This window comes from Mobula birostris, chromosome 4 (assembly GCF_030028105.1).
Source record: "Mobula birostris isolate sMobBir1 chromosome 4, sMobBir1.hap1, whole genome shotgun sequence".
In the NCBI taxonomy this organism is placed as follows: domain Eukaryota; kingdom Metazoa; phylum Chordata; class Chondrichthyes; order Myliobatiformes; family Myliobatidae; genus Mobula; species Mobula birostris.
In genome coordinates, this window is record NC_092373.1 from 95,706,187 (window position 1) to 95,731,651 (window position 25,465).

At 46.3% G+C, this 25,465-nt stretch overlaps 1 protein-coding gene across 4 annotated transcripts; it reads left to right on the forward strand.

Moving 5' to 3' along the window:
• Positions 1 to 843: 843 nt before the first annotated feature.
• LOC140196506 (transforming growth factor beta activator LRRC33-like) lies at positions 844 to 25,465 on the forward strand. 4 transcript variants are annotated; one of them, XM_072255820.1, is made up of 3 exons: positions 844 to 952; positions 5,280 to 5,392; positions 22,789 to 25,465. In XM_072255820.1, the coding sequence occupies exons 1-3, from the start codon at positions 850 to 852 to the stop codon at positions 24,739 to 24,741; spliced, it is 2,169 nt and encodes a 722-aa protein (XP_072111921.1). In that variant the 5' UTR covers positions 844 to 849; the 3' UTR covers positions 24,742 to 25,465. The 4 variants fall into 4 exon arrangements, with proteins under 4 accessions (XP_072111921.1, XP_072111922.1, XP_072111923.1 ...); XM_072255821.1 differs by lacking the exon at positions 844 to 952 and adding an exon at positions 1,328 to 1,437; XM_072255822.1 differs by lacking the exon at positions 844 to 952 and adding an exon at positions 1,350 to 1,576.

The window sequence follows — 25,465 nt, forward strand, 5'->3', positions numbered from 1 at the left end:
CAATAAATAAATGAACAAGTATAATGTTTTGTATTATTTATTTAATTGGCTTCTCTTTATCTAGTTTTAGGACTTATGTAAAGATCTGATCACATTTTAGGTCATATTTATGCAGAAGTAGTGAGAATTCTACAGGGTTCACAAACTTTCTGACCTTATTTAGGCAGGGGACTTTCTTTGAGTTTTCTGCTATGATTTATGCAAATCAGACAGCAATCTGTTCGTGGGATCTAATGGGCACCTGATCACTTGAATCCGGTGACTGGATCTCATAAAGAGCAGAGGGAATCAGGCCAGTCAGCCCCAGAGTTCCTGATAATTCCTGATGATCATTCAGCACCCATTTACACCAAGCTTACACTAATCCTACTCCATTCCTCCTCATTCCCATCAGTTTACTCAGATCCCACAACCCATCTGCACAGGAGGGGTAATCTACAGAGGCAATTTAACCTGCCAATCTGCACCTCTTTCTCAAATTTCCGCTAATACCCCACCTCCCCCTTGTACCCATCCGTTATTTATATACACACATTCTTTTTCTCTTTCTCCTTCTGTCCCTCTCACTATACCCCTGGGTTTTCCCCCTCCCCCTTTTCTTTCTCCCTGGGGCCTCCCGGCCCATGATCCTCTCATATCCCTTTTGCCAATCACCTGTCCAGCTCTTGGCTCCATCCCTTCCCCTCCTGTCTTCTCCTATCATTTTGGATCTCCCCCGCCCCCTCCCACTTTCAAATCTCTTACTAACTCTTCCTTCAGTTAGTCCTGACGAAGGGTCTCGGCCTGAAACGTCGACTGTACCTCTTCCTAGAGATGCTGCCTGGCCTGCTGCGTTCACCAGCAACTTTGATGTGTGTTCCCTGCACCTCTTTCGGATGCGGGAGAAACCCTCAGTCACATGGAGAACCTGCAAACTCCACAGAGACAGCCCTGCGATTGGGATTGAACCCGGGTCAGTGGAGGTGTGAAGAGGGAGCTCTACCACTGTGCCCCCCCCCACACATACCACATCCCGTCACAAATCTGGCGAAGGGAATCCCTCCCTACTCACTGTGATCCATTGTTGTGAATGGATAGCTGTGATGGACATCTGGCCGTAGGGATCCCCGATGGGATCTGGTGAATGGGACCCAGTGGTGTGCACTGGGATCCAGTGAGCGGACTCTGCCTACGAGGGTCCGATGACGGAATCTGGCTGATTCCGTGCCTGTGCGCTGAATCTCAGTCCGCTAGTGCCCGCTGCAAGCTTCTCTCTCTCTCTCTCTCTCTGTATGTGTGTCTTGGTACATGTGACCCGGTTTCCGTCTGCACCTTCCGGAGCTGTAGCTGCGGAGCAGATGGGCTGCGAATCCCGTCAGGCAGCACTGAGGGCTGCAGTAGACGTGCGCGGATACCCGCAGCCACACCGCACTCTCCGCAGCTTCGCCGCTCCGCTCGGTAAGTCTCCACTACCACCGGCGCAGCAGCAGTGCTGACAGTACACGCCGGGCTGCCTTAAAGGGACCGCGCAATCACAGCTGGGACCTTAAAGTTAATGGACAGCAGCGACTGTGCACTCTCCCCGTACACCCCAAAGGTACGTTTTATTGACAGCATTCACAGAAGGGACACTCCAGACACTTCCCGAGTTTACGGCTTTGTAGGCCATCTGAGAACACGGGAACTGGAGATCCTGAAATCTGGAGCAACAATCTATCCGCTTTCAGGAGCTCAGCGGGTCCGGGAGTGTCAAGAATTTACACCGTTTCGGGCCGAAGCCCGGGATCAGGTGCAAGGTTGTATTAACAATGAGACAAGTGACTCTTTTTTGGCGAGACCCGGCTGAGGGAGGTGGGTTTGACCCGGGACCTCTGCCCTGTTTGGTACAGTACTTGGCGCGCCTTCACCTTCCATAGTGACGAGTAGTCTTGGTTTAACGTCTCAATAGCGGGGCGGGGGAGGGGTACTATTTTGGTGGGGAGGAAGGGATTAACCCAGCAACAGTCAGGGGCAAGAGGAGGCACTCTGGCAGAGTAAGGCTGCAAAGTGCATGGTGTAAGCACGCTGTTTATTGGAGCACCCTATCTAAAATGTTGAGGAACGCTTCCCGCTGAGGGTGCTGGGTGACCTGGAGGGGCGTTTGCGCAGAACTGTTGGGATCCAGCGGGAATGCTGACCAGTGTCAGAGTGAGGGGTCAGCCACTGAAGCTGGAGATGAGGGCTGTGTTGTCACTGCCTCAGAGTCTGGGGTTCAGTTTGCATCTTCTATGTATTGATCTATTGCAAACCGCCCAGTGTGCGCAGGGGGCAGCAGAACAGAAGGGGATAATGGTGAAAATGAAGGGGGAATGAGCGGAAACATTGGTAGGTTCACATGGATGTTTCTGCACTGAATAAATCTAAATTCCACACAGAATCTTTGGGTTCTTGCTTCCTGAGAGGGCAGGAAGGCTGATATTTGGATCTGAACTTGGATATTGGTTAACGCAGGATAGTGGAGTTAGGTTGACATGAAGGGGAAGGCAGGAGAGGCCTTAGCAGACCTCTTGGGATAGGACTCTGAATGGCTCACTTACTTATAGAATGTTGCTAGGACTGTAGTTCTTTCCCACGCTTGTCACCCCACCCCACCACCCAGCCCACCTCAGCAGCCCCCTACCCTTGGACCCTCAACATTAGGCAGGTTGCAGAGGCCCTTCACACTAGTCAGGTTTGACTGACAATAACTCCTGCTCGTAACTGCACAAAACAGGGAGAGGTGAGGAGCAAAAGGTGGAGGCCATCAGCTGGTTAATGTTCTCACCTCCCTCCTGTATACAAGACTGACAGAAATCAAGCTTCCAGGGTCAATCCCATCCTAGGGCAGAGAGGATCCAGCTCACACTCTCTGCAGGGATGCACAGTCCTTTCCTAGCACCTTGCCAAGTTCAATCAATTTGAATGAAATGATGTTCATTTTCTAATGGCTCAGCATAATTTCTGTGCAGTCACATACATTGTCAGCCTCCCTCATGGCGGGCTGATGTTGGTGTGCTGACAGGTCTTCGTATTGTGATATCAGTGGTGCAGTCAGTGTTATGGTGTGGTAAAATTCAGATGGGGGGGTAGCATTCAGGTGCTGGTGCCATTCAGCTCAGATGGCCACAAGCTATTGCGATGATGGGCCAACAGTGTAGGGATATAGAGATAATGGCACGTCATGTAGTCAATAGTGTCGATCATCAGTTAGCATAAAGTATAGCCAAGTAACCTGAAGATATCTCCAGTGGTGAAACTTTTGGGAATCTTAGATCAAAACCAGGCTGGATTCAATGATATGTGTCAAGTTGCACCCTAAAATATTAATTGCTCTTTTTGACTTTCCAAAGAGCCAGACCATCTCACTAATATTGTTCCCGCCATTTACGTTTAATTCATCCCGCTTAAAGCACTGCCCCCTGTTTCTGAGTGTGCAATATCTGATATTATTTAGAATCCCAAAAGACAATTATCACCTGATGTTTTTCAGTGATAAAATATTTTGTTGGTTCGATTGGTGCTTCTGATCTGGTCCCTCCATTCCTTCTGTCGTCCTGTTGTTGGTGACTGCATTCACAGTGTCCTTACGAACGAGGAAGGACGCCATAGGAAGAGTGTGTAGTACCCACCCCAGCTGCCCTTGGAAAGGCGGTGGCTAGTCTCCACCTTGAACCTCACGCACTTTGAGAGAACCTAGTCCCACAAAGCTGGGGGTTGGAAACTGCTGGGCTCTAACCCTGAGAAAATGCTGGGACATTGACTTGTTTACGAGTCAGAAAGGTCAGTGAGATTCAAGGAAGTTTGGAGGCGGTGTTGCTTCTATGTATGGTCTGCCTTTGTACATTAGGCAGGAGAGCTGATGGGTTTGGCAAGTACTGTCACGAAAGCCTTGACCTATTGCTGCTGAGAACAATGATGCATCAGTGGAAAGCTGGGGTACCAGTCATGGGTTGCTTTGTTCTGAAGGCTGTTAAGTTGCGTTAGGCCAGTGCTGAGAATTCTGTTATGCTCTTGACGTGTTTTGTAGGTGGTGGAAAAGCTTTGGGTGTCTGACACTGATCACAGGATAATCAGCTCTTGCGGTTACAGGATTCAAGTGTCTGGTTCTGATAAGTTTCTTCTCACCCACCACCCCTGAGTGCTGATAGTGGGAGAGGGCTCAGTCATGGTAATGCTGTTGGAGGTGGTTGTTACCGGGTAGCTGCATCCTGTACATGTCACTCGCCAAGTACTGGAGCAGACCGCTTCAGCTCTGAAGTGCGAACATTGAACTGCTGGAAGAACTCAGTGCCTCTGGTACTATCTGTGGTGGCAAAGAGATGGTGGGTTACTTAGCCCACTGAACTCCTCCTGCATCAATTTAATGCACACAAGATGCTGGAGGAACAGCACCTGTGGAAAACAGTACAGTCGACATTTAGGGCCCACACCTTTCAGCAGGCTGAAGGTGCGAGACATCGACTGTACTCTTTTCCATAGATGCTGCCTGGCCTGCTGAGTTCCTCCAGCATTTTGTGTGTGTGTTGCTTGGATTTCCAGCATCTGCAGATTTTCTCTTGTTTGTCCTCCATCAATTTGTTTTTTTTCTCTCTCCAGATTCCAGCATCTGCAATATCTTGTGTCTTCACTGTCTGAGTTATGCACTCTGAGCTTTGGGACTGTGTACAATATGTCAATTATGGTTGCGTCAATGACTTACAACTGACAGGTTTATTTAACTTCTTCAGTTTAAAATTGCGCGTTCACTTCATCTAAAACCTGATGTGGCTTAAAGAGCCTTTCTGTAAAGTTGGGACCTCCCAGTATTTGATAATTAATAATTTACATTTTAAATTGAGTCAGTGCAGGAACACAAAACCAAATCTCATAAACTACAATAAGATAAAGACCAGGTTACCTGTTCCAGTGAAGGGAGATCGCAAAGAGAGCCCATTTGCTGCACTTCAGATAATGTCATGGAATTATCAACATCTGCGAAGGCAGAAAATCTATGGATTAACATCTCATCTCATTTGACGTACGGCACTCCTTCAGCACAGTCTGAGTCTCCCTCAGGAGCGTTCCTCTGAAGGCGTGGTTCTCCCTCAGTGCTGTTCCTCACTGCTAAGTGGTTCTCTTTCAGTAATGTCCATCGGAGAGTAAAGCTGTTCCCTGTGCTCCCTCTACAATGTCCCAATGGCAATATCACACTGAACACGGTCCCTATCATTGATACTGCAATAGAACAGGTGCTCATTCAGCAAGGACTGTAAGTAACGGTACAACTTCTTGTCTCATTCTAGGTGTAATCATGAAAATAGACTGTACAGGCCTGTCCCTTTCCTTCATTCTCTCAGCACTGATGCTGCTCGACAGAAGAAGCCACACACAAGCCAGTTTGGAGAGTTGCAAAATGGTATGTGGAATCCCTATCTTTGTTATTGGGCGTTCAGAAGCAGTATCTTTGGATTAACCCTGTGTTGTTGCACCTTCGGCATCCCTGCATTGAGATTAGATGTATATGGCCCAATCCCAACATGGGTATCGGATTTGTCTCTTATTTCCTGCTGGGTTCAGTGATGGGTGTCAATATCACTGGAGCTCGAGAGGAGGGAAAATCAGTCAACATCTAACTCTAGATGCTGTCTGCTAGTCCCTCCTGGAAAGTGAGTATGTGAAATTCATTTGGGTTTGTGATTGAGTCAGGTAATACCTTCCACAGTTGAGGTGTATGTAACAGTGATTACATTTCCAAAAGTTCTCCACTCCTGTTAGGCCATCTTAGATCATAAGAACATAAGAAATAGGAGCAGGAGTCGGCCATCCGGCCCATCGAGCCTGCCCCGCCATTCAATAAGATCATGGCTGATCTGTCTGTAAACTCAGCTCCATCTACCTGCCTTTTCCCCATAACCCTTAATTCCCTTACTATGTAAAAATCTACCTAACTGTATCTTAAATATATTTTGTGAAGAAGCCTCAACTGCTTTCCTGGGCAGAGAATTCCACAGATTCACCACTCTGGGAAAAACAGTTTCTCCTCATCTCCGTCCTAAATCTTCTCCCCTGAATCTTGAGGCAATGTCCCCTAGTTCTGTTCTCACCTACCAATGGAAACAACTGTCCTACTTCTATCTTATCTATCCCTTTCAAAATTTTGTATGTTTGTATAAGATCCCCTCTCATTCTTCTGAATTCCAGAGAGTATAGTCCCAGGCGACTCAATCTCTCCTCGTAGGTTAACCCCTTCATCCCTGGAATCAACCTGGTGAACATCCTCTGCACTGCCTCCAGAGCCAGTATATCCTTCTTCAAGTATGGAGACCAGAACTGCACACAGTACTCCAAGTGCGGCTTCACCAGTATCCTGTATTGTTGTAGCATGACCTCCCTGCTCTTGAATTCAATCCCTCTAGCAATGAAGGCCAACATTCCATTTGCCTTCTTAATAAACTGTTGTACCTGGAAGCCAACTTACTGCGATTCGTGCACAAGCACTCCCAAGTCCCTCTGCACAACAGCATGCTGCAATCTTTCACCATTTAAATAATAATCTGCTCTTCTATTATTCCTTCCAAAGTGGATGATCTCGCATTTACCAACATTGTATTCCATCTGCCAGACCTTGGCCCACTCACTTAACCTACCTATATCCCTCTGCAGACTCTCCACATCCTCTGTACAATTTGCTTTTCCACTCAGTTTAGTGTCATCAGCAAATTTTGCTACGCTACGCTCAGTCCCCTCTTCCAACTCATCAATGTAAATGGTAAACAGCTGCGGGCCCAGCACCAACCCCTGCGGCACCCCACTCACCACAGACTGCCAACTGGAGCAACACCCATGTATACTAACTCTCTGCCTTCTATTGGCTAACCAATCCACTATCCATGCCTATACACTTCCTCCAACTCCATGCATCTGTATCTCATTTATAAGTCTCTAGTGCGGCACCTTATTGAACGCCTTCTAGAAATCCAAGTATACGTCATCCACCTGTTCCTCTCTATCCACTGCACTCATTATGTTCTCAAAGAAGTCCAGTCAAGTTTGTCAAACAGGACCTGCCCTTTCTGAATCCATGCTGGGTCTGTCTAATGGAATCACTCCTTTCTAAATGTTTCGCTATTTCTTCCTTAATGACAGCTTCAAGCATTTTCTCGACTACAGGTGTTAAGCTAACTGGCCTATAGTTGCTCGTCTTTTGCCTGCATCCTTTTTTTGTCATCTCCACATGTGGAATGTTGCCTTCACATTTTCATGCATTACTACTTGGGTGCTCCTGAGGGAAGTGCTAAGCCTTGTAGAAACATGCAGTTAAGAAAACTAACTCTCTCCATACCTAGACAGGCAAGTTGGCCACTACCAGTCCAGGGAGAAATAACTATAGTGATCATCAGAAAGCAAAAAAAAAAATCCCCGCAGATACCGCAAATCTGAAGCAAAGCAAAAACTGTTAGAGACGGAAACAGAGTTAGCTTCTCTGATCCTGACAGGATCAAAGTTGCAATGCTCATTCTTTCCCTCACACTGCAATTGCCTCCTGCCCTGGTTTTTTTCTAGTATTTTACATTTTTAGTTCTGATTTCCAGTATCTGCAGATTTTTCACTTTTTGAGCATGTTACTTCTCTTCGGTGTCCCCTACTTTTACTGAAATTAAATATGCACTTTGCTGTGGAAGTGACAGAGCATTGAACTATATATAAAAACATGTGAAACCAGTGCTTGAGAGAGGTGATAAAAACCTGTCAGCTCTTGTGTAAAAGCTGTTAAATGCTCGGAGTGCTGTGCTGTGCAGTGTGCTGTGCTGTGCTGTGCAGTGTGCTGTGCTGTGTGCACTGTGCTGTGCTGTGCTGTGCTGTGCAGTGTGCTGTGCACTGTGCTGTGCAGTGCAGTGTGCTGTGTGCTGTGCTGTGCAGTGTGCTGTGCAGTGTGCTGTGCAGTGCAGTGTGCTGTGTGCTGTGCTGTGCTGTGCTGTGTGCTGTGCAGTGCAGTGCAGTGTGCTGTGCTGTGCAGTGTGCTGTGCTGTGCAGTGCAGTGTGCTGTGCAGTGTGCTGTGCTGTGCAGTGTGCTGTGCTGTGCAGTGTGCAGTGTGCTGTGCTGTGCAGTGTGCTGTGCTGTGCAGTGTGCTGTGCAGTGTGCAGTGTGCTGTGCTGTGCAGTGTGCTGTGCAGTGTGCTGTGCAGTGTGCAGTGTGCTGTGCTGTGCAGTGTGCTGTGCTGTGCAGTGCTCTGCACTGTGTTGTGCTGTGCAGTGCTGTGCAGTGTGCTGTGCTGTGCAGTGTGCTGTGTGCCGTGCTGTGCTGTGCAGTGTGCTGTGCTGTGCTATGCAGTGCTGTGCAGTGCTGTGCTGTGCTATGCAGTGCTGTGCAGTGCTGTGCAGTGTGCAGTGCTGTGCAGTGTGCTGTGCTGTGCAGTGTGCTGTGCTGTGCTGTGCAGTGTGCTGTGCAGTGCTGTGCAGTGTGCTGTGCTGTGCTGTGCCTGCCTATTGATAGCCTACATTTGCTCTTGATGACTGCTTCACTAAAACCCACAGAACATCCTGTTTTGACACACCCAACCATCCTCCAACCTCCCTGTGGTTTTCTTTAAAATAAACTTCTACTGCATCCTCAGTGCTGTGAAACTTAGAGTGAGAAACTGGTCACTGTTTGACCTTGCTTGCAACAGTGGGCCATCTCCTTATTTTATTCTTGTTATGTGACTTTAAATTCAAGCTCTTGGCAAAGCAATTTGGAATAAATGGGACTTTTTGAAAGGAGCTGTCATGTTCAGCTTTTCAGTGCACCTTAATCTGCCCATTATTGGGGTACAGCCCTTCCCTGGGTTATGAATGTCCAAGTTACGGACACCCCACCCCAGATTCCATAACTATTGTTAAATACAAATGAGCACCAGTCTTGAGAAGTCCCTGTTTCCATGTAACCCACAGCAATAGACACCGTTGGCTCTGAACGTAGACTGTCAGTTTCAGCACAGGAGGCCAGCTAAGAGAGTTGCTTCAGAAACTGAGAAGTAATCACTTCTATTGATACTTGTGCAATGATACTCTCCTAAAGACTGGTAGTTCAAGCGCTTCCAAACCAGTCACTGAACATCGGACATCCTGATTTCTACCATTACAATACTGCGGAGGTACGGTTACCGGGTCGAGGGATTTTATGTACTTTCCAACACAGATAAAATCAATATATGGATGCCTTTAAAAACTGAACTTGTTCGTTACCTCAAAATGGTCTATAAATATACTAAGTCCTCATCATCTGTGGCGTGATATGAAGATGGGACTTCCTGTAAATAATAAAAAAAAACGATGTCTCTCAGGACCACTCCTTTACTCAAAATACACCCCAGGTAAACATGAACATGCCCGACAGTACTCCAAGAACCTTAACCTGCAGGAAAATCATTAAAACATTTAAGTGGCTCACAAACCACATCTAGCGAATGTATTGAAACTTACACACAGTCATCAGTTTTGAGATTACAAGATGTAGTTGTGTAAATAAAATTGCTCTCTGTTAGGACACATTACAACAGGGTACCTCGTGGACAGCGTACAACAGGGCACCACTTGTACATGCAGTCTGGGAGCTGACCACCACACCTACGCAGACATTGGTCACTGTCTCGGTATTTTTGCTGGTTAGTGATGGGGTCTGGGACTCATCTTGTTTGTCAGGATCCATCAGCAAGCTAGTGGATAACCTGGAGAGAGAGCACAACAGCCCTGGGCAACTTATCAGTATACCCTAATTTCCCAAGGTTATCAGCACTTCCTGAAATTGACTCTTGTTCCTAGAATTTATTATTCTTCACAGGATTAGTTCCATTCTAAAGATTGCTTCCAATTCCTAGAAATGATTCCACATTCAAGGCTAAAGTCCATTTTTCAGGATTGTTCGCAATTGATATCAGTACCAAGGAATGATCCATTTCTCAGGGCTAAATCCATGTTTAAAGACTAATTCTATCCATCAGGATTTATTCCATTTCCAGGAATTTGTCCTACATCACAGGATTGATTCTACATTTCAGGATTACTTTATTTTCCCAAGATTCCCAATGATCCAGAATCCAAGTCCATCCAAAGCTAAAAATTCAGGAATTGATTCTTGATTCTAGGATTAATTCTGTAGCCCAGGATTGACTTCACTTTCCAAAAATAATTCAAGGAGTAGGATCGAATCCCCGCTGTACGTATAATTCCGGTCCCTGGGGTCGAATCCCCGCTGTATGTATAATTCCGGTCCCTGGGGTCGAATCCCCGCTGTAGTTATAATTCCGGGCCCTGGGGTCGAATCCCCGCTGTACGTATAATTCCGGTCCCTGGGGTCGACTCCCCGCTGTACGTATAATTCCAGTCCCTGGGGTCGAATCCCCGCTGTACGTATAATTCCGGTCCCTGGGGTCGACTCCCCGCTGTGGGTATAATTCCGGTCCCTGGGGTCGAATCCCCGCTGTAGTTATAATGCCGGGCCCTGGGGTCGAATCCCCGCTGTAGGTATAATTCCGGTCCCTGGGGTCGACTCCCCGCTGTACGTATAATTCCGGTCCCTGGGGTCGAATCCCCGCTGTAGGTATAATTCTGGTCCCTGGGGTCGAATCCCCGCTGTAGGTATAATTCCGGTCCCTGGGGTCGACTCCCCGCTGTAGGTATAATTCCGGTCCCTGGGGTCGAATCCCCGCTGTACGTATAATTCCGGTCCCTGGGGTCGAATCCCCGCTGTAGGTATAATTCCGGTCCCTGGGGTCGAATCCCCGCTGTACGTATAATTCCGGTCCCTGGGGTCGAATCCCCGCTGTAGGTATAATTCCGGTCCCTGGGGTCGAATCCCCTCTGTACGTATAATTCCGGTCCCTGGGGTCGAATCCCCGCTGTAGGTATAATTCCGTTCCCTGGGGTCGAATCCCCGCTGTAGGTATAATTCCGGTCCCTGGGGTCGAATCCCCGCTGTAGGTATAATTCCGGGCCCTGGGGTCGAATCCCCTCTGTACGTATAATTCCGGTCCCTGGGGTCGACTCCCCGCTGTAGGTATAATTCCGGTCCCTGGGGTCGAATCCCCGCTGTAGGTATAATTCCGGTCCCTGGGGTCGAATCCCCGCTGTAGGTATAATTCCGGTCCCTGGGGTCGACTCCCCGCTGTACGTATAATTCCGGGCCCTGGGGTCGAATCCCCTCTGTACGTATAATTCCGGTCCCTGCGGTCGAATCCCCGCTGTAGGTATAATTCCGGTCCCTGGGGTCGAATCCCCGCTGTAGGTATAATTCCGGTCCCTGGGGTCGAATCCCCTCTGTACGTATAATTCCGGTCCCTGGGGTCGAATCCCCGCTGTAGGTATAATTCTGGTCCCTGGGGTCGAATCCCCGCTGTAGGTATAATTCCGGTCCCTGGGGTCGACTCCCCGCTGTAGGTATAATTCCGGTCCCTGGGGTCGAATCCCCGCTGTACGTATAATTCCGGTCCCTGGGGTCGAATCCCCGCTGTAGGTATAATTCCGGTCCCTGGGGTCGAATCCCCGCTGTACGTATAATTCCGGTCCCTGGGGTCGAATCCCCGCTGTAGGTATAATTCCGGTCCCTGGGGTCGAATCCCCTCTGTACGTATAATTCCGGTCCCTGGGGTCGAATCCCCGCTGTAGGTATAATTCCGGTCCCTGGGGTCGACTCCCCGCTGTAGGTATAATTCCGGTCCCTGGGGTCGACTCCCCGCCGTAGGTATAATTCTGGTCCCTGGGGTCGACTCCCCGCTGTAGGTATAATTCTGGTCCCTGGGGTCGACTCCCCTCTGTACGTATAATTCCGGTCCCTGGGGTCGAATCCCCTCTGTAGGTATAATTCCGGTCCCTGGGGTCGACTCCCCGCTGTAGGTATAATTCCGGTCCCTGGGGTCGAATCTCCGCTGTAGGTATAATTCCGGTCCCTGGGGTCGACTCCCCTCTGTACGTATAATTCCGGTCCCTGGGGTCGAATCCCCTCTGTAGGTATAATTCCGGTCCCTGGGGTCAAATCCCCGCTGTACGTATAATTCCGGTCCCTGGGGTCGAATCCCCGCTGTAGGTATAATTCCGGGCCCTGGGGTCAAATCCCCGCCGTAGGTATAATTCTGGTCCCTGGGGTCGACTCCCCGCTGTAGGTATAATTCTGGTCCCTGGGGTCGACTCCCCTCTGTAGGTATAATTCCGGTCCCTGGGGTCGAATCCCCTCTGTACGTATAATTCCGGTCCCTGGGGTCGACTCCCCGCTGTACGTATAATTCCGGGCCCTGGGGTCGAATCCCCTCTGTACGTATAATTCCGGTCCCTGGGGTCGACTCCCCGCTGTAGGTATAATTCCGGTCCCTGGGGTCGACTCCCCGCTGTAGGTATAATTCTGGTCCCTGGGGTCGACTCCCCGCTGTAGTTATAATTCCGGTCCCTGGGGTCGAATCCCCTCTGTACGTATAATTCCGGTCCCTGGGGTCGACTCCCCGCTGTACGTATAATTCCGGGCCCTGGGGTCGAATCCCCTCTGTACGTATAATTCCGGTCCCTGGGGTCGACTCCCCGCTGTAGGTATAATTCCGGTCCCTGGGGTCGAATCCCCGCTGTAGGTATAATTCCGGTCCCTGGGGTCGACTCCCCGCTGTACGTATAATTCCGGTCCCTGGGGTCGACTCCCCGCTGTAGGTATAATTCCGGTCCCTGGGGTCGAATCCCCGCTGTAGGTATAATTCCGGTCCCTGGGGTCGACTCCCCGCTGTAGGTATAATTCCGGTCCCTGGAGTCGACTCCCCGCTGTAGGTATAATTCCGGTCCCTGGGGTCGAATCCCCTCTGTAGGTATAATTCCGGTCCCTGGGGTCGACTCCCCGCTGTAGGTATAATTCCGGTCCCTGGGGTCGAATCCCCGCTGTAGGTATAATTCCGGTCCCTGGGGTCGACTCCCCGCTGTAGGTATAATTCCGGTCCCTGGAGTCGACTCCCCGCTGTAGGTATAATTCCGGTCCCTGGGGTCGAATCCCCTCTGTACGTATAATTCCGGTCCCTGGGGTCGAATCCCCGCTGTAGGTATAATTCCGGTCCCTGGGGTCGAATCCCCGCTGTAGGTATAATTCCGGTCCCTGGGGTCGTCTCCCCGCTGTAGGTATAATTCCGGTCCCTGGGGTCGTCTCCCCGCTGTAGGTATAATTCCGGTCCCTGGGGTCGAATCCCCTCTGTACGTATAATTCCGGGCCCTGGGGTCGAATCCCCGCTGTAGGTATAATTCCGGGCCCTGGGGTCGAATCCCCGCTGTAGGTATTATTCCGGTCCCTGGGGTCGAATCCCCGCTGTAGGTATAATTCTGGTCCCTGGGGTCGAATCCCTGCTGTAGGTATAATTCCGGTCTCTGGGGTCGAATCCCCGCTGTAGGTATAATTCCGGGCCCTGGGGTCGAATCCCCTCTGTACGTATAATTCCGGTCCCTGGGGTCGAATCCCTGCTGTAGGTATAATTCCGGTCCCTGGGGTCGACTCCCCGCTGTACGTATAATTCTGGTCCCTGGGGTCGTCTCCCCGCTGTAGGTATAATTCCGGTCCCTGGGGTCGAATCCCCGCTGTAGGTATAATTCCGGTCCCTGGGGTCGAATCCCCGCTGTACGTATAATTCCGGTCCCTGGGGTCGAATCCCCGCTGTACGTATAATTCCGGTCCCTGGGGTCGAATCCCCGCTGTAGGTATAATTCCGGTCCCTGGGGTCGACTCCCCGCTGTAGGTATAATTCCGGTCCCTGGGGTCGAATCCCCGCTGTAGGTATAATTCCGGTCCCTGGGGTCGAATCCCCGCTGTAGGTATAATTCCGGTCCCTGGGGTCGACTCCCCGCTGTAGGTATAATTCCGGTCCCTGGGGTCGAATCCCCGCTGTAGGTATAATTCCGGTCCCTGGGGTCGAATCCCCGCTGTAGGTATAATTCCGGTCCCTGGGGTCGACTCCCCGCTGTAGGTATAATTCCGGTCCCTGGGGTCGAATCCCCGCTGTAGGTATAATTCCGGTCCCTGGAGTCGACTCCCCGCTGTAGGTATAATTCCGGTCCCTGGGGTCGAATCCCCTCTGTACGTATAATTCCGGTCCCTGGGGTCGAATCCCCGCTGTAGGTTTAATTCCGGTCCCTGGGGTCGAATCCCCGCTGTAGGTATAATTCCGGTCCCTGGGGTCGTCTCCCCGCTGTAGGTATAATTCCGGTCCCTGGGGTCGAATCCCCTCTGTACGTATAATTCCGGTCCCTGGGGTCGAATCCCCGCTGTAGGTATAATTCCGGGCCCTGGGGTCGAATCCCCGCTGTAGGTATTATTCCGGTCCCTGGGGTCGAATCCCCGCTGTAGGTATAATTCTGGTCCCTGGGGTCGAATCCCCGCTGTAGGTATAATTCCGGTCCCTGGGGTCGAATCCCCGCTGTAGGTATAATTCCGGGCCCTGGGGTCGAATCCCCTCTGTACGTATAATTCCGGTCCCTGGGGTCGAATCCCCGCTGTAGGTATAATTCCGGTCCCTGGGGTCGAATCCCCTCTGTACGTATAATTCCGGGCCCTGGGGTCGACTCCCCGCTGTAGGTATAATTCTGGTCCCTGGGGTCGAATCCCCGCTGTAGGTATAATTCCGGTCCCTGGGGTCGAATCCCCGCTGTAGGTATAATTCCGGGCCCTGGGGTCGAATCCCCTCTGTACGTATAATTCCGGTCCCTGGGGTCGAATCCCCGCTGTAGGTATAATTCCGGTCCCTGGGGTCGAATCCCCTCTGTACGTATAATTCCGGGCCCTGGGGTCGACTCCCCGCTGTAGGTATAATTCCGGTCCCTGGGGTCGAATCCCCGCTGTAGGTATAATTCCGGTCCCTGGGGTCGAATCCCCGCTGTAGGGATAATTCCGGTCCCTGGGGTCGAATCCCCGCTGTAGGTATAATTCCGGTCCCTGGGGTCGACTCCCCGCTGTAGGTATAATTCCGGTCCCTGGGGTCGAATCCCCGCTGTAGGTATAATTCCGGTCCCCGGGGTCGAATCCCCGCTGTAGGTATAATTCCGGTCCCTGGGGTCGACTCCCCGCTGTAGGTATAATTCCGGTCCCTGGGATTGATTGCAGTACCTAGAAGTGAAGCAACACATACAAAATGCTGGAGGAACTCAGCAGGCCAGGCAGTATCTCTGGAAAAAAAGTACAGTCAATGTTTCCACAGACGCTGCCTGGCCTGCTGAGTTCTTACAGCACTGTGTGTGTGTGTTGCTCAGATTTCCAGCATCTGCAGATTTTCTCTTTTTTTGTGACCTAGAAATGAATCTGTTTTTTTTCATGATTGGTTTAGCTTTCCAGTTGATCTATATTAAGCCATTAAAGTGTCAAGTTGAAAACCAATTACAACACAGGATCATTGCCTTGGTCAGTTGCATGATCCAGGACTGACACCACACTTCAGAATTGATTCTATTCCTAGAAAACATATTCTATATTTACAGCTCCTGAATTATTGCCGGATTCGGAGGAGTATTCCATAATAGATTGAATTACTTTCCTGGGATTGATTCTACAATTCAGCATTTGTTGTGGTTCCACAAATTAATTCTACCCTTCTGGAATAATTCCATCACCTGTTATTGAATTTACACACTAAAAACAATTCAATGGCCTGAGATTTATTGCATTACTGAGAGTTTCCAAACATAGCTTCTAGATCCTGTGGTCTGTTTCCCTTCCCAGGATTTATTCCACTTCCCAAGTTTTATACCACTTTATCGGAACAATTCTATCCTTTAGCAGGAATTACTTTCTTGGACTGATTCCATCCACTGGAACATTTCCATTTCCTGGTATAAGTTCTCCAACCCTGCACAGACTCCACTGTGGATTGACTCCAATTGTAGGATTGCTTCTACCATCTGTCGTTGATTCAATTACCTGGAATGAATTATTTTGACCAGAATTTACTCTATTATTCATTCATTGACACCATCTGTCAAGATTAATTTTTAATAAGGATTTATTCCTGAATCCAAGATTAATTTCAGGGTTGTGACTGAATCCATCCCCTCCCCTGCCACTGATACCATTACCAGACTGTGATGTGCAACCCTGCATTAGTTCCTGCTCTCAGAATTATTTCTACTTCCCAGTTGTTTTTTTTATTTCCTAGGTTTGATTCCATTCAGGATTAGTTCCAATATCCTTAAAAGTAGTGAGTGTATCTGATTATTCCACCTCCTCTGACAGCACATTCCAGATTTCATCCTCTCTCTGTGTAACATAAAAATCTGACCCCTCTAATTTTCCTCAAAGTTCCTCCCTTTCATGCCAGGTAGAGGCAGATATATTAAGGCATTTAACAGATTCTCAGTTAGGCACAAGGATGAAAGGAAAATGGAGGGCTATGCAGGATGGAAGGGTTAGATTGATCTTAAAGTGGGTTAAAAGGTTGGCACAACATTGTGGGCTGAAGTGTCTGTACTGTGCTGCGCTGTTCTGGCTTCTGTCTTCTATATTCCCCTGGATATTATCCACTTCCGCTTCTCGATGACAAGATGTCCCAGGATGGATTCTGCTTCCCAGGAATAATTCAGCACTCTAGGATTTCTTTCACATCCAGAAATGACAAATATTTATTTGTAACATGGATTCAGTTTCTCAAGATTAATCTTGTGATCCAGAGTTGAATCTACTGCCCTGTGTTTGAATGCATTGACTCCAATTTCTAAGATTGGTTCAGTGTTCCAGGTTTGATTCCTCTTTCTGGGATTAGTTCCAGGAATCAGAAATGAATCTGCAATCTGGGATGAATTTCACTTCTGAAAATTGCCCTTTATGTGTCTTTGAATTTCGCCCTTGCACCTGTCCAAGATTTGTTCCATTTCCAGCGACTTACTCCTTAGCCTTGGCATCTCAGGATTGGTTCGAATTCCTGGGATTGATCCACTGACCAAGATTAGTTCCAATTGCTAAAATTCCTCTCGAAACGATGATCTGAGATTAAAGTCACAGAACAGTACAGCACAGAGAGGGGCCCGTCTTGTCTGTACTGAACTGTTATTTTGCCTATTCCCATCGACACACACCAGGACCGTAGTGCTCATTCCCTCCCATCCATGTACTTAGCAAAATTATTAAGCCCTATTTTAGGGCTATTTATAGTTCTCTGGATTGATGGTTTTTGTTCCTGGCATTGACTCTTAGATTCTGGGATTGACTCCTTGCTTTAGATATTCCTGGATTGAGTCTCGTTTCTAGGACTAAACCTTCCTGCCCTCAGCACTGCATGGCAATGCTGGGATACTCACTCCTTTAAGATTACGTGTATTTAAAACAGAGATTTTAGAGCGAGGGCTGTGTTGATAATCATCAACTTTGAACCATACATTAAAGCAGACATTATTGATGTAGTCACCAGCTCCATCTCTCTGCTCAGTTTTGACCACAAACCCAATGGCCCTGTCATTTCTCCTTCACTCAGATCAAATAACTTTGTGTGGCTTGATGCAAGTGCACAAGCGGTTTTGTTGGAACAAAAGTTTTGATCACAATCACTGGGGGAAGTTGGTGGGGAGAATAAATTGGGACTGGCGTAAGGTTAGTGTAAATGGGTTAGCATGGAACTGGTGATCCAAAGGGCCTGTTTCTGTACCGTATGACTCATCAGCAATGACTCACTGTCATATTTCAACCAGTGCAATCACTTCCATAATAATATAAAATAACAAGAAAGCTTTTCTTCACAATATTACTGAGTGGTCTAGTCTGAGCCCCACTTGGCCAGCTGGCAGGAGATTCCACCAGGCAGTTTATCAGGCTCCCGAAGGAACCTCTTTCACAATAAATATGAACTCTTGATCTCTCAGTCTACCTTGCCATGGCTGTGGGACCTTGCTAGCATGTTTTTCTGCACCTTCTCTATGACTGTAATGTTTTGCATTCTGCTTTCCATTTTACAATTTCATGTTTGAAATGATCTGGCTGATGGCTTACAGAACGAAGCTTTTCACTCTGTCTTGGTACATGTGACCAACTCCAATTTTTCTCTTCTCAGGATTTATCTGACACCTTCTAAAGCCTGCTTGTGCTCTTGCTATCCAAAATGAGCAGGTAACATCAAGACCCATGCGCTTGGATCCCTCTAGTCTCAAATCTGCTGTCAAAAGAAATGTTGCCTGAATGTGGTGTGCTTGAAAACATATTTTAATGCTCTTGTATTTTAATGGTGGGGAATGGTAAAAACGGAAAGCATTTCTTCTCTGTGGATACAGTATTGTTGTTAAAGGGAAAGGGATGGTTAAATACAGTAGTCTGCCCTTCTTTCCTTTACCCAAATGTAAACTCTCTCACAACCGAGGAATGGACCAACTCCCTTCATTTAAATGTCGTGCTGCCGTTTATGTGTTTGCTTTGAAGTGACACCAGAACGCTCAGAGGAAATTGCAAAATATAGAGTGGCCATTGCCAGTGCCGCACTAGTCACACATGTAGCTGTGGGTAACAAGCCTGAGGCCCACGTAGGCCACCTCTGATCCTAGATGCCTCCCTTACTGTTGCTGCGGGTTACAGCTGGTGGGGTGGGTGTTGGATGTAGGGGAACAGTGCAGTTTGCACCTACTGCCCTTTTACCAACTGTTGTCGAGATTCACCCTGAAATCAACGCAGAGGTTCAAGAACTGGGCAACATCGGTTTAATGTAAAGGGGAAGAGGTTTAGAGGGATGATAGAACATAGCCAGCCAGCTCTGGAACAGGCTGTATGGCCCACGATCTCTGTGCTGAACACAATGCCAAAGTAAACTAAATCTCTTCCGTCTGCACCTGGCCCATATCCTTCCATTTTCTGTGTATTCGGGTGTCTATCTTAAAGCCTATTAAACACCACCAATGTGTTTGCTTCCACCACTACCAAGACAGTACATTCCTGGCATCTACCACTCTCTCTCTGTAAAACCTCGCTCTGTACATCTCCTTTAAGCTTTCCCCCTCTCACCTTAAGTGCGTGACCTCCAGTAGTTTGGCATTTCTATCCTGGGAAAATATACTGACTGATCCAAGGAAAGGATTTTTCACCCAGAGAGTGACTGAAACCTGGAACACACTGTCTCAATAGATGGTGAAGGCAGGTACTCTCATCACCGATATGAAGTTTACAGAAGATCACTTGAGTTGCTAAGGCGTAGAAAGCTATAGATGAGGTACCAGTAAATGGGGATGAGTATAGGTGAGTACTCGATGGGCTGAAGGGCCTGCTTCTGTGCCGTACAATTCCCTAGTTCTGATATTGGTCAGACTGCAATAAGGTGTAATAAATATTACAAGGTTAACAGCTTTAGGATCTGGATGAAGCTAAGTTTATATTTAATCAAATGAGTCATTATGATTTAAAAGTTGCTGCTGAAACTTTAAGGGATATAGATTCAGTGGTAACTTTACAAAAAGGAAGTGGGTAAGGATGGGAAAGGGAGTAAGCCAGTTCATCGCAGTGACAGCATGTGAAGGGGTGCGAGGACAGAGGGTGCCTGTGAGATAGACAAAGGTAGCTAATGAATCAGAATCCGATTTATTGTCACTGACACATGGTGTGAAATTCATTGTTTCCTGGCAGCAGCACACTGAGACTACATCAGAATCTATAAATTACAAATGTAAATAAAAAGTGCACAAGGAGAATTGTGAGGTAGTGTTGATGGACGGTTCAGAAATCTGACGGCGGAGGGGAAGAACTGATGGGGGCCCACGCTCACTCGAGTTTAGAAGAATGATGGGGGAATCCTTTTGAAACTGATCAAATATTGAAATGCCTCCATAGAGTGGACGTAGAGCCGATGTTTGCCATACGGCAGGACTCTGGAACCAGAGGGCACATCCTCAGAGTAGAGGGACGTCCCTTTAGAACTGGGATGAACAGGAGATTCTTCAGCCAGAGGGTGCTGACTCTGTGGAATTCATTGCCACGGATGGATGTGGAGGCCAAGTCACTGGGTATATTTAAAACAGAGGTTGATAGGTTCTTGATTAGTAAGGATGTCAAAGATTGGCGGTGCAGTCTCGAAGGGCCGAATGGCCTACTCCTGCACCTATTTTCTATGTTTCTATTACAGTGAGAAAAACAGGAAAATGGGGTTGAGGGGGATAAATCAGCTACAATGGAATGGCAGAGCAGATTCGATGGGCCAAGTGGTCTCACTCTCCCATGTCTTATCAGCTTATGGTCTTATATGTCAGTGCCTTTAAGTTCCTATGTTCATTGTCCTATTATCATATGTCCAGGGACCAGCATGTTAGTACAGTCACAAAGAAGACACGGCTGCACTTCTGTTTTCTTGGAAATTTGCATAGATTTGGCATTTCACCAAAGACTTTGACAAACTTGTATAGATTCACAGTGGAAAGTATCCTGGTTGGTAGTGTCACAGTCTGGTATGGAAGCAGTAATGGCCAGAATGGAAATGTCTGCAGGAAGTAGTAGATACAGCCCAGTCCATCACAGGCAAAGCCCTCCTCACCACTGAGGACTTTTACATGGAGCGCTGCCACAAGAAAGCAGTATCCATCATCAAGTCACCCCACTATCCCGGTCACGCTCCCTTCTTGCTACTATCATCAGGCCGAAGGTAGAGGAGCCTTAGTTCCCATACCATCAAGTTCAGGAATAGTTATTACCCCACAACCATCAGGCTCCTGAACTGGCCAACTTCATTCACCATAACTCAACCTATAGTCTCATTCTCAAGGACATTTTACAACTCAAGTTCTCTTTCAATATTTTTATTGATTTCTTACCATATAACAATTACAGCACGGAAACAGGCCATCTCAGCCCTTCTACATAAAAGAAGAATACAGAGTACAGAATACAATATATTGGAATCACACTTATAGTCTCAAAACCCCATATTCATGTAAATTAAATTGAATCGTAATATTGAAAAATAATAATCTTATTATACAAAAAAAATTTAATCCCACTACCAAAAAAAGCTGTTTGGTAAAGAAAGAAAAGAGGAAAAAAATCCTTATCATATAGTAAAACATATTATTAGCCAACATCCGTGCTTAATAATGAATCGAAGATTTTGAAAATAATTCAAAAATGGTCCCCACAATGTTAGAAAGTCTTGTCTTGATTCAAAAATTGAACAACGAATCTTCTCTAAATTTAAGCATGACATAACATCATTTAACTATTGAGTATGAGTAGGCGGAGTGACATCCTTCCACCTAAACAACAACGCCCTCCTGGCTATAAGAGAAATAAAAGCCAAAATGTGCAAATCAGGTGACTCCAAAATAATATCCTTTCCTCCAACAATACCGAATAAAGCAGTCAAAAGGTTAGGTTTAAAATTTACTTTAAAAAGTACAGAAAAAGTTTGGAATACTTCCTTCCAATATTTTTCAAGAGGTGGGCACGTTCAAAACATATGAATTAGTGAAGTTTCTCCATTGTTACATCTGTCACAATAAGGAGATATATCCGAATAAAAATGAGACAGCTTATCTTTAGTCATGTAGGCCCTGTGGACCACTTTAAATTGTAGGAGGGAGTGACGGGCACATAACGATGAGGTATTAACCAATTTTAAAATTTCATTCCAAGTTTCCTCAGAAATTGAAATCTGTAAGTCTTGTTCTCAGAGATTTTTAATTTTGTCTAAAGGAACATTTATCATTCCCAACAACATAGCATCAATATTAGATATTGATCCATTATGAAAAGGTTTCAAATTAATCATGGTCTATATATATATAGCATTTTGTCTTCATTCACATTTTAGTTGTTCGTTAGTCTTTAGTTATGTATAGTTTCTCATAAATTCTGTTATATTTCTTTATTTTCCTGTAATTGCCTTCAAGAAAATTAATCTCAAGGTGTCACAAGGTATCTAGAAATATAATAAACTTTTCATTGACTTTGACCTGATAGGGTTTAGAGTTTCCTCCCGAGGAACTTCATGAGATTATTTAGAGGTTTTTCATTTGCTAAGGCCAGCAGTTAGCCCTCATCCTTAATGGCCTTGGACAGGGACATCAATTTGGTCATTTCATTTAACAGCCAACCACACTTCCCAGTTGTCACCTTCCCATTCTGAAAGATATTAGTGGACACAGCTTACAATAATCCAGTGGTCATATGATTGCCATTACCTGACGTTGTTTTATTCACATGAATTTAAGGTCCTAACTGCTGTGATGTCAGAAATTTATGTCTTTAGTTTTTAGAATCATAGAAATGTACAGCACAAAATGGGCCCTCACCTCACCATAATGCTAATAACATTTGGCACATACAGTAAGGTCAGTTTCCCTCTACTCCTTTCCTATTCACCTACTTGTCCAAATGTCCTTTAAACATTGTAATTTTATCTGCCTTGAATAGCTACTCTGGCATCTCATTCCAGAAAAAGATCACCCTCTGTGTGAAAATCCTACCTCTCCGGTCTCCTCTTACCTTAAACCTGTGCCCCCAGATCTCGACTCCCTGTCCTATTTACAATTTTATCAACCTCTACAAGTCACACCTCAGACTTCCACTTTCCAGTGTGCAGCGTGTTTTGCACACTCACCATGTCCTACCTGTAGTGTGGTAACGAGAATTGTGCACAACACTCCAAGTGTGGCCTAACCTGGTAAATCCAGTCACATAACCAGCAGGCTACTGTACTGCATAGCTTCCATTTTAAAATGAAAGCGTACAATGCTGTGGAGAAGGTGCTGGAATAAGGGAATTATATGATTGGACTCTGTCTGCTGAGAGTTGAACAGAATGGTTCTCTCTGCATTGTACCATGGTAGGTTGTCTGTGGTAACCTGAGCTTTAACTCACCATTTGTGTTGTAGGTTGGAACAGTAGCACTCTGCCAAGGAGAGAGCCTGGATCGTGTGCCGGTGAATCTGTCCATCAGAACAGAAGTACTCTTTCTTAATGAAAATGTCATCAGAGCAATTAGTAACGAATCGCTTTCTGTGTACAAACGCCTGCACATGCTGAACTTGAGTGGGAATCAGATTGAGGTTATTGAGCCTGGTGCCTTCGGCTACAACAAGAACCTGGAAGATTTAAATCTAAAGAAAAATCGTATTGATCTAACTTATTCAAAGACTCACTTGGCACTAAGGACTCTGTCAGCTCTAAAAAGTTTGGATTTATCTGAGAACAGACTAAATGAAGATATGACAAGTTATATCGTGCGGAATTTGACCACTCTAGAATATTTATCCTTGGCCAGAAATGTCATCATGAGGTTGGAGCCTGGCAACCTTGAAGGTCTTGTCCATCTTCGAGAACTGAACTTGGAATACAATTATATCTATGAAATTGAAAGCGGGACATTTGAAGGTTTGCAAAGATTAACCAAGTTGAACCTCGCTCATAATCATATTCCCTGCATTGTGGATTTCAGTTTGCCTCAAGTAAAAACATTAAATGTCAGTCACAATGCTATTGAACTGTTTTTAACCAGAGAAAATGAGATTGAATTTCAGTTAGAAACATTAGATCTGTCTCATAATAAACTACTGTTTTTCCCACTTTTACCAAAATGCAATAAACTTAAGTCACTGTTGCTTGCAGACAACGAAATGAGTTTTTATGATGATCTGATGAATGACTCATCTACTGAAGTCCAATTCATCCAAATTGTTGGAAATGTAACCAACATTACCACTGTGAATCTTTGGGATGAGATGGTTTCTGTAAGCTTGCCAGACTTGGAGGTTCTGGATATGAACAGGAATTCATTTCGATATCTTCCCCAGGGATTCCTGCAGGGAATGACAACATTATCTTCTCTACAGCTCAACCAGAACTGCTTGAAGACATTCTCTCTAACGGAGGATGACCCTCTTTTCTTTCTTCAGTTGATGGATCTCAGTCAAAACCGATTATCAAGTCTAGATTTGAGTGTTAACAGGCTGGAGAAATTGAATTACTTTAACATCAGTTTCAACAAGTTGGAATCAGTGCTACCTGATCTGTTTACTAAGATGCCACAGCTTACAACACTGGACCTCAGTCACAACAGTATCTCTGTTTGCCCCTATCCTTTGAAGAATGAGAAGACTTTAAACAGAGATTGCGTTGGGCTGGCAAATATTAAGTCATTGAAACGCCTCTATCTTGCCGGTTGTGCACTCGTCACAGTACCAGACAGTGCCTTTGTTGGCTCACCATTAACACATCTAGATCTATCATCCAACACTGGGATCAGATTGCAGGCAAGTTCTTTTCAAGATGTGTCCAAATCATTGAAATTCCTATTCCTCAGGAACAATGGGTTAAATTCCAACCAGTTAGATATCAGCCTACGAGTGGCTTTCGGGCACTTAAGTCACTTGGACATATCTGGAAATGGTTTAACAAATCTTCATCCTGCATTGAAAAGCCTTCCCCTGAAATGGTTGGACTTGCGTAATAACCACTTGCCTACTCTTCAGCAAGATGTACTGAAGAGTCTTCTGCGCAGCCTTGAGAGTGTACTCCTGAGTAATAATACTTTTGACTGTTGCCAGCTGAACTGGTGGGCCACTTTGATCAACACCAAGTCACTAATTATTCTTGATAGATCCAAAGTCACTTGCAATAACTCTATCAGACTGGATGACCCAGGCCAAATTTCCCATTTCACTAAAATTCACTGCCAAATTGATAACACTGTTTTAAAATATTTTCTGCTGTTGCTGCCAATGGTTGTGTTCATTCTAACTGTAACTGTGATGGTTTTCCTCTCTTTAAATTCCAAGGTATTGCCTAAATATGTGAAAGCCAAATGCAAAATGGGAACTGAGTATTAGAATCCTCTTGAGCCAGCACTTGTTGACTCCTGGTTCTTGAAACACACTGGTGGCTGGTGTGGCTCCTACCTCTAAGCGGCAATGTTTACAAGGCTGGGTGTACGGCAAACTGTCTCACATCCAGGCACTAATAATGAAGACAGCCAGCTGCTCTCTATCGGTATACTGGCTGAGCTCTCGGAGATACCCGATGGGAGCTTGCTGTGAATAATGCATGCACTACCGACAGAAACTGGATGTATGTGATGAACTTGCACAAAATCTTTGCATAATATTTATAATAGTTATTCAGATATGTGTTTTACTCTACAGGATAGGTAAATGTAAAAAAAAAGCATTATACACAATGAATATTTTTGCAAAATAAGAATGAAATTTCAAAGCAAAAGATACATTGAACTTGGAGTGGTATTTTATAATCAGAGTTGTACAGTGTACAGATTGGTCCCTCGGCCCATCACCATTACACCCATCTCTGGGCCGTAGACTTCTGTGCCTTGGTGAATCAAATCTTGTCTGGTTGCTTAAGTGATGTGAGAATGCCAGCCTCCTTCACATTCTTCAAGGCTCAAGATTCAAGATTGTGTATTGTCATTCTTCAGTAAAAGAGTGTAAAAAAAGAATGATGTGATTGTTACTCTGGATCCAATATAGTATAAAAAACACAATAAGCATAAAGAACACAATAAAAAAATCAAAATACCCTCAATAAATATAAATATCA

Excerpts from the sequence above, each read along its gene's own strand:
- LOC140196506 (XM_072255820.1), top strand. The coding sequence starts at position 850 with ATGTGTGTTCCCTGCACCTCTTTCGGATGCGGGAGAAACCCTCAGTCA. Across the intron at positions 953-5,279 it reads GCGATTGGGATTGAACCCGG|GTGTAATCATGAAAATAGAC; the intron begins GTCAGTGGAGGT and ends GTCTCATTCTAG. Across the intron at positions 5,393-22,788 it reads GTTTGGAGAGTTGCAAAATG|GTTGGAACAGTAGCACTCTG; the intron begins GTATGTGGAATC and ends TTTGTGTTGTAG.